The 12,108-nt window shown below is 50.9% G+C and overlaps 1 protein-coding gene across 1 annotated transcript in view; it reads left to right on the forward strand.

The window, feature by feature from the left end:
- The window catches only part of MYO5C (myosin VC), a 95,119-nt gene that overhangs the window by 20,611 nt on the left and 62,400 nt on the right, over positions 1-12,108 (forward strand). Inside the window, exons 9-11 of the mRNA XM_006168784.3 lie at positions 1,186-1,292; positions 5,490-5,755; positions 10,741-10,822. Coding sequence (XP_006168846.1) covers positions 1,186-1,292; positions 5,490-5,755; positions 10,741-10,822 — 455 coding nt within the window. The remainder of the gene's footprint in view (positions 1-1,185; positions 1,293-5,489; positions 5,756-10,740; positions 10,823-12,108) is intronic.

The following is a 12,108-nucleotide window of genomic DNA, read 5'->3' on the forward strand; positions in this document are numbered from 1 at the left end:
CAGAAGAGGAAGGTTTATTTATGAAGGGACCACCTACAAAGGTGTGGGCAGAGCCTTGGAGAGCTGCCAAGGCAGCGGGACCCAGGGACCCAGGGACAGTGGCAACATCAGTCCCCGCTTTTCCCCTTCGGGCACAATGGGCACAGCCGTTACTAGAGCCTGAAGGGAGTGTTGGGTAAAGTCGGCGCCAGAACGGGAGTGGTGACCTTGTCAGGTGGCCACACGTCAGCCCGAGGACACGTGCTGGGAAACCGGATGAAGGCCCGCTCAGAGCCTCCCCTCCTCGGACTGCTTTCCAGGTCCCCTCATTAATCAACCCGGCCGGGGGCCAGACAGCACGGGAGCCTGTTGCCTTGGTCCATCCAGGTCGGTTTCCTGGAGCAGAGAGCAGAGCCTCTAGAGGGGCAATGGGAGTCCTTTCCACATCTTACCCTAGAAAGAATTCAAGGAGCTTGCGAGCAAAAAGCAAAGCATTAAAAATGAAGCACATAGAATAAGTGAGCGTGGACCCTCCCAGGGACCTGACCTGGAATGTGAGATGTAGTAAGTGAAGCGAAAGTTTGCGCCGAGGGCTGAGGACAAGTGACTGGGGTGACACAGATTCCACCTAAAAGACGGACACCCTTGGCCTCGAGAGGGCTTTATCAGAGGGAGGTCACAGCTGTTTGTCAGGAGCTCCCTTTGGCCCATGTAAAGCAGCATGAGCAGAGTGATGGGCTGTGCACTGTTCTCTAAGCATGAACTCCAGAACACTGGAATGGACCTGGACCAAGAGTAGAGCCCCGTTTTAACTGCATGCATCTCCGCTTGCTTAAACTAAACCGCGCTTTGTGGGCAATAACCCTCATCCCATTCCTCTATGAGGCCATTAAAATTGAAAGGGCTCTCCCCTTCCACAGATTGCTCCGAACTGCTTTCCTTCTCAAATGGTAGCTCACATACTGATTTTTGTGTTGGGCCACCTCGCAGCCCAGACGAGGGGGAAGCCTAGTGGGTCCCCTTTCCCTCGCTTGTCTCTGGGAGCTGAACTGGAGTGAACCAGATTCTTCCTGGAGTGCACTGCACGCGTCCTGTCCCAGCTCTTGGCACTGACGGTGCTAGGGTGTCTCGAGGGAGCCCAGGGGCTGATCTTTCTAGAAAGGGAAGACATGCAGCATTCCTAACTGGGGAAAATGTTGTTTTCAGGTTTCAAGGAGGATTTTCAGATGGATGTTTTTAAGATCCTGGCCGCCATCCTCCATCTGGGCAACGTGCAGATCACCGCAGTGGGCAACGAGAGGGCTTCGATCAGGGTGAGACACCTGTTTGGGAAACTTTCCCTGAGCTCGAGGGTCAACACAGAACAGCTCATGGCTGACCTGCCTTGCATTTTAACACCAGCCACCTTTGGACCTTCTGGATAGACTAGTTTAACAGGAACAAGGAAGCAAGTGTTTTCAGGGCTATGGAAGAGAGAAAAAGCATTTCTTCTGGGTTTTATGTGCACTCACCAAAGAGAGAGAGAGGGAGAGGAGAAGGCATCTCCCTGGGGAATGATCACGCAGCCATCCCTTCTCCGTTTCTCCCTCCTTCGGGGATTTCGGGCACGTGTGCACACATGCCCAGTTCGTTTCTCAGACTGGCAGGTCTGGGATTCCACTGTGTGCTCACCCACTTAACCGGGATGCTGTGGAGGTGGCCCGGGGTTTCGTTTTTATTCAACAAATACTCATGGAGCACCTACTATGTGCCGGGGCTGTCGTAGGCTCTGAGGAAACAGCAATGGGCAACATGAAACGAGAAGTCACTTCATAAAGCTTATGATTTGGAGGAGGGGAGGGAAGGAGACCAGCAGACAAACTGGCTGTGGCAGCTAGTGATGGCTGTCACAAAGGGACACGAAGCAGAGGAGGGGTGGGGCGCCGGGCTGTGCCTTTGTCAGGGGTGGTCAGAGGAAGCCTTTCTCGTGAGGTAGCAGTGGGCAGGTAGCCGTGGGCGAGGCCTGTGTATGGGGGAAGACATTCCAATTAGCAACAGCAAGTGCATAGACGTTGGGCAGGAAATGTTTGAGAAGCAGCAGGAAGTGGCTATGTCCAGAGAGGCAAGGTGAAAGGAGGGATGGGAAAGAGCACAGATAGGGAGTGGGGGCGTACACCGTGAAGGAGGGTCTTAAGGGAACTGGACGGTTTTAAACAAAAGGAAAACCTCCTACCTCTCTGCACCCACGAATCAAATGTCCATCATGCTGACTTTGCCTCTGATAATACATTCCCATGGAAGTTTCGTGATCAATTTCTTCACTTAATCAGCACAAGATAAATGTATGTGCATTGTCTCTTCTGAAATTACTAATTTATTTATTTATTTTCAAGAGAGATTTTTGCTATAGGGCAAGTAGACTCACCAGAGAGACACAAAGTGAGAAATCACCCCCAGGTGTGTGTGTAGGGGGGGATGGCCACACCACAATCCCTTCTCCTCTATTCTCCTTTCAGGATCTTGGGCACACACACACACACACACATATCCAGCATGAGTTTTAAGCCACCAGGTCCAGGACTCTAAGATGGTCAACTCCATGGGAGTTCAGTGGTATAACCATTGTCATCTGCTGGTCCCCTGAAATCACTATTGAGAGTAATGGCTCTCAGTAGAAGGTATGTGTGTAAAATAAAGTTTCTTTGAAATGCAAAATCTTCATACCTTTGGGCCAGCTAGGTGGTGTGGTGGTTAAGACGATTGGATCCCACAGGGTTAACTCTGTGGTTTGAGTCCTGAACCTGGTGTCTTTGAAAAACATGCCGGGCATATGTGTGTGCATGCCCAAAATCCCAAGAAGAGAGTGGAGAAGAAGGAATTACAGCATGACTATCTCCCCTACAAGATGATTTCTCACTTTGTCTCTCTCTGGTGAGCAAATACATCCTATAGGAAAAAACTAAAAAACAAAACAAACAAAAACCCTAGACCTCGAAAGCTTTATATCACCACATCTATCTTAATCAAGTCAGGCTACCACTACTAAATACCACCAGCTTCCAACTCTGGGAATTTGTTCACAGTTCTGGAGGCTAGAAGTCTGCGATCAGAGTGCCAGCATGGTTGGATTCTGTGAAAGCTCTCTTCCTGGCTTGCAGATGGTCACCTTCTCCCTGTGTCCTCATACGATGGACAGAGGGCTAGCTCTCTGATGTCTTTTTTTCTAAGGACTTGAACCAATCATGGGGCCCCACCCTCTTGACCTACCCTATCTCCCAAAGATCTCATCTCCAAATACTATCACACTGGGCTGAGTGTCTCCACAGGTGATTTGGTGGGGACACGTCCAGTCCCTAACAGTGCCGTGTCTGTCTTCATGGTCCCTGGATAACTGATGGGAATGGCTTCTAATTTTGTGCCACTGGGTGATTTTTCAGCTCTCTGCACCTGTGATTTTGGTACAGTAAGCTGCAGGGCAGAGTGTGAGCCCCGAGGCTCAGTGCTTTAGTCTCGTCATCCTGTGACCAGGAAGGAACTCTCCTTCCTGTCCTGCAACTCTCACACTCAGTGTCCATCTTACGGTCCCTAACTTCCAGACCTCATGGCATTAGTCCATTTCTGAGGGTCTGGGAAATTGGAGAAAGGTGACTGTAGCCTAGAAGCTTCCAAGGTGTGGCACACCTGGCATGGCAGGTTCCCTCTTTCTTCACTCATTTTCCTCAGGGAAGCTGGGCTTCCGCCCTCTGTCTTCTCGGGCTCCCATAGACTAAAACCATGGTTTCCACCCAACAGTGCCATCATGTTGGCTCTGCCCCTTGAAGGTCATCATGAAGCTAGTTTTTTGTTTGTTTGTTTTTGTTTTGTTTTGTTTTGTTTTTTGTTTTTTTTTTTTTGAGGAAGAATAAAAATAGATGAACCAAAAATCCTTTGGAAAGTAGTGTTTATACAAACCCACCAGCCCTATCGTGATTGGCCCCAACTTTGTCATATATGCCATTCATTTATATCAGAAACTTGAAATCTTAGACAAATTAAATTTGGGAGAAACATCTTGCTCTTTAAAGAATTACTGCCTTTTGCATTTCCTCCCGTAGCAGTTAGAGCTGACTTCTTTTCTCTGACTCAGAGGGTCTGGCCCCTTCTAAGGGTGGCACTGCCAGTCCCCACCCCAGACCACCATTATTGCCGTGGTGGTCAGGAGGGGTGTGGGTGGAGCGTGAGAAGGCCACGGGGCTTTCTTGATTGCTCCCTCCGTCCCATTCGGATGCTTTTTCAGTGCAGTCACGTGCCGGACTAGGCTGTTTTACACTATTTAAAATAGCAACTTTAGCAATACTAGCGGAAAAAGAAATTACTCTGAACACTACTACTGGAAAAAATACACCTTAACTTTCTAATGGTCATATTTTCAATAAGCACAAAATGCATCTTTTTCATGATATTCTATGATTCTTAGGATAGGCATATGTATTCAGAATTTGTGAAATTATTTGTGATAAAACAAATTATAAGGATGGCGTAATTAGTGATAACACTGTTATCCTAAGCCGTATATAGCACTGTATCTCGCTTAGATCCATCCCTGGATTGAGGTCAGAATTCTTCATTTTCTCCCCATTGAAAATAACTGGGAGTGCACAGAAGTTGTTGTTCCTTGCATGGTGTCGAAGAACAGTAGTATTTTAGTTTTGCAATATACTACATTTGCTGGCGCTGTTTTATACAGTTGAAGCAACAGCTTTTCAGCAAAATAAGAAATAATAACATATTCAATTTCATTAAAAAAAAAATAAATTCAGTCACATGGTTTTCCTGCTTGGCTGAGGTGGTGCCTGGGAGGCGCCCCTGCTCAGAGGAACGATGGTGCTTGTCTCATGGGATCACAGCCCCTTGCCAGGTGTCAAGAGTGTCCCCCACCCTGACCGCCCCCTCCCATCCATGCTGGCTGGGGACAGAAGGAGCACCGCCTCCCTCTGCTGTCTTCTGGCTGATGGGCAGCCCGCCTGCCCAGGCTTGGGAAGAAGCCAGCTTTGCTTTACGCACCCAGGAAAAGCCTGTCACGGCCCTGTGTCAGCTGAGAGGCTGACTCAGCCATGGGCACCCACAGGCTCTCTCTGACAGTGACACCCAGGGCCCTCTTGGGCCAGACATGAGGTGGGGTGGGAGAGCACACCTTCCCACAGGTGCCTGGTGCAAAGGGGAGAAGGGGCTGGCAGCTGCGTTCACAGCACAGGAGCTGGGGGAGAGGAGCTTCCATGGCCTTACTTGCCCCTGACATTTTTGGTCAGAATGAAAAATTCATGTGGGACACAGCGCTGGCCTGCCCGGGGCAAGTGTAGGGTCAGTGCTGCCGTGGCCCCTCCTGTGTTGTTCCTTCCTCCCAGCCTGCCTCTCTCCCGAGACCTGGTCATCCTCAGGCCGTCTACACAGCGTCCCACACACAGGCCCGGGGCTGGGCCCCTGCCTTGGCCAGGTGGGGTGTGCTGCTCTGGGCGGCCGAGCCACCCTGACGGGGCTTGTGTTGTTTCCAGGAGGATGACGGTCACCTGGCGGTGTTCTGCGAGCTCCTGGGCCTGGAGAGTGGCAAAGTCGCTCAGTGGCTGTGCCATCGCCAGATTGTCACCACCTCTGAGACAGTGGTGAAGCCCATGACCAGGCCCCAGGCTGTCAACGCCAGGGACGCACTGGCCAAAAAGATCTATGCTCAGCTGTTCGACTTCATCGTGGAGAGAATCAACCAAGCGTTGCAGTTCTCAGGCAAGCAGCACACTTTTATTGGTGTTTTGGACATTTATGGGTAAGGTTCTCTTCGTGAGCCCGTCTCTCCTCATTTAAATGTCGAATGCCCGGTTACTTTGGCATCGTTTTGTTCTGGTTCTCCTCTCTTGTTTTGCATGATAAGAAAGTCCACGTCCTCTGTGTTTGCATGAATTTCCGTTCAGGCTCTCTGAGTGCACTAAATAAAGGCTCCGGTATGATGGCTGACCTCAGGAGCTGTTCCCCAGCTCCGTGCTGATTGGTTTCTGCAGAGTTTTAGTCTTTGAGCAACCTTACCATTATCCCCGTTTCAGAGACATGACAGCCAAGGCTCAGAAGGATTCAACATTCGCTGGAGGTTTTGCCACGTCTCTTCCCCATATAGCCCCCTTGAGATGCAGAGCCCTAGCACCTCTCCCAGTTCCTAGGGGCAAGGAAAGCCATGACAGGCATATTTTGCACAGCTCACGGGGCCAGAGGTGGACACGCATCCAGATGTTTTTCCGTTCTCAGCTGAGAAGGTGTCCCCTCTGCCCCAGCCCCTCTCCGAGAGATCCAGTACCCTATGGGCGTAACTCCCTGTCAGAGCTCTGTTCTCTCCTCTCTGCCTGTCCTGCTTCACAAGGCCCCAGGCCCGGCTCCTGTCCAAGACACTAGGGAAAAGAGCAGAAGCTGGTGGAGCTGGCTCTGAGGGGCCGCTGTCACCTGGACCTTCACTTATCACCAACTACTCTCAGTGCCTGGCCTGGACCCTGCCCCAGGGCCAGCCCTGGTTGGGCAGCAGTGGGGGGAGATTGTCCCATGAAAGGCATCATGGAACATCCCATGGATGAGAGGGTCCTCCCCCAACCATGGTGGAAAGCAGCGCAGTCTCCCACTCCCCCTACAAATGGACTGTCCCCACAGCTGCCCCCTGCAGGCATGGGCGGGGGCCGCAGCCCTGCTGTGGAACTGGTGTTGGAGCAGTGGTGTGGGCTCTTCCCACGGCCTTACTGTGAGAAGATGCCACGGGGGTCCCTGTTCAGTTTGGATCCCCAGTTACTGTCTATGCCTCCGGCTACCAGTACCTTCAGGTGAGAAAGCACAAACCTGCTGGGCTGGGCTAGCACGTTATTTACCCTCTCTTGTTCCAAGAAAGGATTGGAGCAGAGGTAAACATTGAAGTAAACTTTCATGAAGTAATAGTCCTGGCTTAAAATAACGTCTTTCATTGTGGTAGAAAGATGTGATTAAGATACGATTCCCTATTCTTTTCTGTGTTTAAAACATGTCTTTGGGACCAGCAGATGGTGTAATGGTTATGTCACTGGACTCCCATGTAGTTGACCGTGGTTTGAGTTCCAGACCTAGTGGCTTGAAACTCACACCAGAGCCCATGTGTGTGCATGCCTGTGATCCAGAGAGGAGAAAGGAGGAGAAGGGATTGCAGTTTGGTCATCCCCCCTGGTGATTTCTCGATTTCTGCCTCTCTGACTTGCTTTTCTTCAGCAAGTGCACACACCCTATAGCAATAATCTCTTTCTAAAAAAAAAAAAAAAAAAGTATTTAAATTAACAGCCCTTTGGGGCCAGCAGGTGGCAAGGTGATTGAAGTGCTGGATTGCCACATGGCTAGCCACAGGGCAAATCTGGCAACTTAAAACTCAAGCTGGGCATGTGTTTATGTGTGTCCAAAATCCCGAGAAGGAAACAGAGACGGGATTGTGCATGGTCATGTCCCCAAGGAGGAGAGAGGGTGCTTTCTCACTTGCCTTCTCTCTGTCGCTCTCCAACAAGTGCATGTGCCCTATGACAAAACCTAAAAAACAAAAAACCAACCATTTATCTTAAAAGTATATAATTTCCGGGACTAGCAGTTAGCGTAATGGCTATGTCGCTGGACTCCCATGTAGTTGACTGTGGTTCGAGACCCAGACCTGGTGGCTTAAACTCATGCCAGTCACGTGTGCGTGCGTGACCAAGATCCCAAGAGGAGACTGGAGGAGAAGGGATTGCAGCGTCACCATCCTCCTTGGGGGGTGATTTCTCTCTCTCTCTCTGACCCTCTCTTTCTGGAGAGTGCACGTGCCCTATAGCAAAAACCTCTCCAAAAAAAAAAAAAAAAAGTATATTATTTCCTTATTTCCTCCAACAGATATTTGTGTGCCAGCCACTGTGTTGGGCGTAGTTGGGAACAAAAAAGACATACATGGTCCCTGCCCTCTTGGGATGTAAATTTCAAGGGGAAGAGCAGACAGTTGGCAGTGGTTGGGGTGATCCCCATGAAGGGAGGGAGGGGCTGTGTGCCAGAGGCTGGCTGGGGCAGGTGCGGGGTGCCGTGAGCAAGGTCGAGGTAAGGCCAGCAGCTGGTAGGCAGGCCTGGTCCCCCCACGGACCCCGGGGCTGGAGCACCACTGCAATCAGGAATGGAAATTTTTTGTCGGAGTGGACAAACCTGACACAAAATTGTTTGCAAACTCATGGAAACTTGTTAGAGTATATTAAAATTTCTAATTTTAATATTGAAGTTTTCTCTAGATATTTAAAGCATATCATTCTTGCTGCCACTTATGAATTACTGGTGCCCCTTCACAACAGGGAGCTCCCCTCCCCCCCAGTGGCAGTGCTGCGGGCTGGGGCAAACCCTTCCCCACTGTTCCCAGCAGCTCCTGTCCAGGTAAACCCTCACCCAAGTGCACCCCACAGCTCTTGAGAGAATGGAGCTCAGCCAGTCAGCCCCACTGACAGCGAAGCTGTGGCTCCAGGGTTTAGCTCAGAGCAGCAGGGAGGCTGTGACTCCATGAACCTTGGACCCGGAGTTGGAAGGCCTGGGTCTAGGGTCAGCTCTGCAGCAAATCCATAGTGGGACCCCAAGAAAGTCACAGGACCGCCCCTACCTCCCGTCCGTGTGTCTGTAAGATGGAGCCTCTCTGGCCAGACGATCAAATGAAGGAAGTCACTATTTGGGAAACCATAAGCTCTGCTCGTGTGAGCAGTCAGCCAGCCGTGCGCCTCGGGCATTTTAAGTCCAGAGTCTTAGGTCTTTCCATGGGGTTAAACTTCAGCTCTGAGCGCCTGAAGATTATCACTAACATTTGATGTTCTGCCCTGTTCTGGGAGGCCCTGCCTGTGGCCCCAGCTGTGGGCTTTGGGTTCCTTTGACCCCGTGCAGGCCCACTCCTGGCCAGCCCCTGGGATTTTGGACCACCAAGGTTGCGGTGGAGAGAAGCTGTCAGCGCTGGGTGGGCTTTACTCCTGCTCTGAGTCCCCGGGCTGTCTACAGGACCATGCAGACCATTCCCGGCCCAGGGACTCTCACCTGAGCCAAATCAGCTCAGCCAAGCCAGACTCCCAGCGGTCCTCGGCTGGAGCTGGCCGGAGCCTCTGGGATTAGCGCGATTAGGGACGAAAGCTCTGGAGGCACAGGAGCTGGGGTCAGGTTGCATTTCTGGCATTGCTTGCTGCTGTGGGTCCTCCCCATGGTCACCCCCTCCGGCCCTGGGGTGTCACAGTGGTCATAGCAGTCCTCCATGAGAGCAGAGCTGGGGCGGGGAGGTGACGTGCACAGCTGCCGGCACCATGACGCGCTCGCAGCCCCTGCAGCAGGCGTGCTGGCCGCCGGCCGTCCATTTGGTGCCCGTGTGTTGCTTGGCTCTCAGAGTGAGATCATTCACGTCAAAGTCCAGATTTCTGGCTTCCCTTGAGGAGCAGCCCACCGGCCACACCGGCCTGCACTCGTCTATGGCTGCGGCTGGCGGGACTGAGGAGCAGCTGCCCCTGAGGACGGTCTGGTTTGCCGCCGGCCTCGCTCGGCTCACGGCGTGTTACATCCAGCCACTTCCTACTTCTGTCACCTGCCTGGGTCCTCTCGGTTCCTGTGTTTGCATCTCTGGGCAACTACAGGGACCACCCTGGGGGTCTGAAACTGTGAGGAGGTGGCTATCCTGCACCTAACAGTGTCTGCCGGGCTGCAAGGTATTCAGTGACCCTGCCCTCTTCCCCCACGAACTCTGAAAGCACCCATGGGGAGGCACAATGGGGGCTTCCTCAACGGACAAGGAGTGGGAGCAGGAAACCACATGGCTCTCTCACTGAAAGCACAGACATCAAGGTCGGGCAGGCTCATGGCTGAGTTCTGACGCAAGCTGTGTGGCTTTAGGCAAGTTTCTTAACCTCCCAGAGTCTTATTGTCTGATTCATAAAGTGAATACAGTAATGCCGATGTCAACTTTTTGTGTGGATTAAATGACACGCCGCATTGTGCTATGCCTGTTTTATTTATTTATTTGTATTTTTTAGGTTTTTGTCATAGGGCACGTGTGCTCACCAGAAAGAAACAGTGAGAGAGAAAGTGAAAAATCACTCTCCAGGGGAGGATGACTATGTACAATCCTTCTCCTCCATTTTCCTCCTGGGATTTTGGGCGTGCACACACACAAGCCCAGTGTGATTTTCAAGCCACCAGGTCCGGGACTCAAACTGCAGTCAGCCATGGGGAAGTCCAATGCCTTAACTGCCACACCACCTGCTGGCCCCATAACATGCCTGGGTTTGCTTGTTTTAGAGAGATTTTTACTATAGGGCACACACGTACTCACCATAGAGGCAGAGAGAGACAGAGAGACAGAAAGTGAGAAATCACCCCTAAGGGGATGGCCACACCACAATCCCTTTTTCTCCACTCTCCTCTTGGGATCTTGGGCACGCACGCACACATGCCCAGCATGAGTTTTAAGCTGCTGAGTCAGGAACTTGAACCTTGGTCAACTACATAGGAGTCCATTGACATAACCACTATGCCACCTGCTGGTCCCAGCATGCCTGTTTTGGGACTGGAGTGGTGGGTGTTTTTTCCACACCAGATTCCTTCCAGAAGATGACCGGAAAAGGGTAACTTATACATTGCCAGGATATTAGAACCAGAAGCTTTAAGGTATATTTAAAACATTGAGAAAACTTCTCAGCTATGATGTTTGTGAAAAATACCTGTAGTTGATATATCTGTTCTACTTCAAGTTATATTTTACTTGTTTAAACTGTATTTCAGTTTTGAAACCTTTGATGTGAACAGCTTTGAACAATTTTGTATCAATTACGCTAATGAAAAACTGCAGCAACAGTTTAACATGGTAGGTGACTTTTCTGCCTTCTAGAAGCTGGTCCTCTCCCCTGGGAGTGTCAACACAAAGGGGCGGGTCAGGCTGCTTTCCTCTTCAGATTTCCTGGTAGTCGTTGCACCACCTTGTGGCCGTATCTTGGAATCGCACCCTCCAATCTCCTAGCCCCCCTTGAACCACCAGCCAATCCATTCATCACCTGCCATTCTTGGATGCGACCCTCTGTGCAGCCAGACCAGACTAGTTAGTTCATTGCTGGAGGCGCTGCTTCCTTGCCATCCTCTGTAGCGTCCTTCTTGTTCTCTCTGCTCTAACCCACCCGCCCTGCACGGCTTCATCCTCACCTGGCAGTCCTCTTATCTTCTGAGATTCGGCTTCCCTGGGGACTCCCTGCCTCTTCTGCATTGGGGAGTGTTCCTGCGTTCTTGCCTCTGTCACAGACGGGTCACCTGGGATTACCAGGGAGCTTTACTGAACTCACTTTCGAAATGCTAACAGTTTTTATGCCTTGCTCCTAACCAGAGATTGATGAATGAAAAGCTGATTGGACAACATTCTGTACTGGCTCTCCCATGAAGCTAGTTCGTCTATTTTATCATAACTTCTTACTTCTGCTTCTGGCGGCATCCCTGAAACGCCATGTGGAAAGCCAGCATGCCTGTCCTGACTCATACTTTCCTTGGACTTTCACTCTACACTTTAGCTACACTTTCATGGAAAAATACGTTCATTCTAGTCCAGAACAGAAATCACACCCTAAAATCCTAAAATCCAGTGTGCACCTGCACTGGTGTACAACATCTGGAAACTTAGTTCTCCCACACAGCCCACGAGAGGGGATGTCATGGCCTCGTGGGGAGCAGGGCCTTTGACTCCCAGCCTCCCGCCTCCTCCTCTGGAGCCCGGGGCTCTCTGAGCCTCTGTTTCCTCATTTTAACAACGAATTAATAATTCCTGCCTAATATGTGAGGAGACGACCTGATGACTATCCTTGGCAAATGTGTTTTTCTTTTCCTTCCTTTCCTTTTCCTCACCTGGAAATTAATCCCTGTGTAAGCATTAACTTTCATCCTATTGCAAATGTCCACGTCTTTAGCATTCACAAGGATTTCCTGGAAGTTTAGCTTTTGAAACCTACATGGAGGTTTTTCTCAAGTATGTATTCAGCATAACTCACAAGAAGCCAAACTCCATCTAAACATCCTGCCCTCCCCGCGCCTCCATGCCAGGGGCACAAACCCCCTCAGCCTCGACACACATGCCAGACAGCAGCCACGAGCAGGACCCAGACACAGCTG

The sequence above is a fragment of the Tupaia chinensis genome, unplaced genomic scaffold, assembly GCF_000334495.1.
Source record: "Tupaia chinensis unplaced genomic scaffold, TupChi_1.0 Scaffold146140_1, whole genome shotgun sequence".
In the NCBI taxonomy this organism is placed as follows: domain Eukaryota; kingdom Metazoa; phylum Chordata; class Mammalia; order Scandentia; family Tupaiidae; genus Tupaia; species Tupaia belangeri.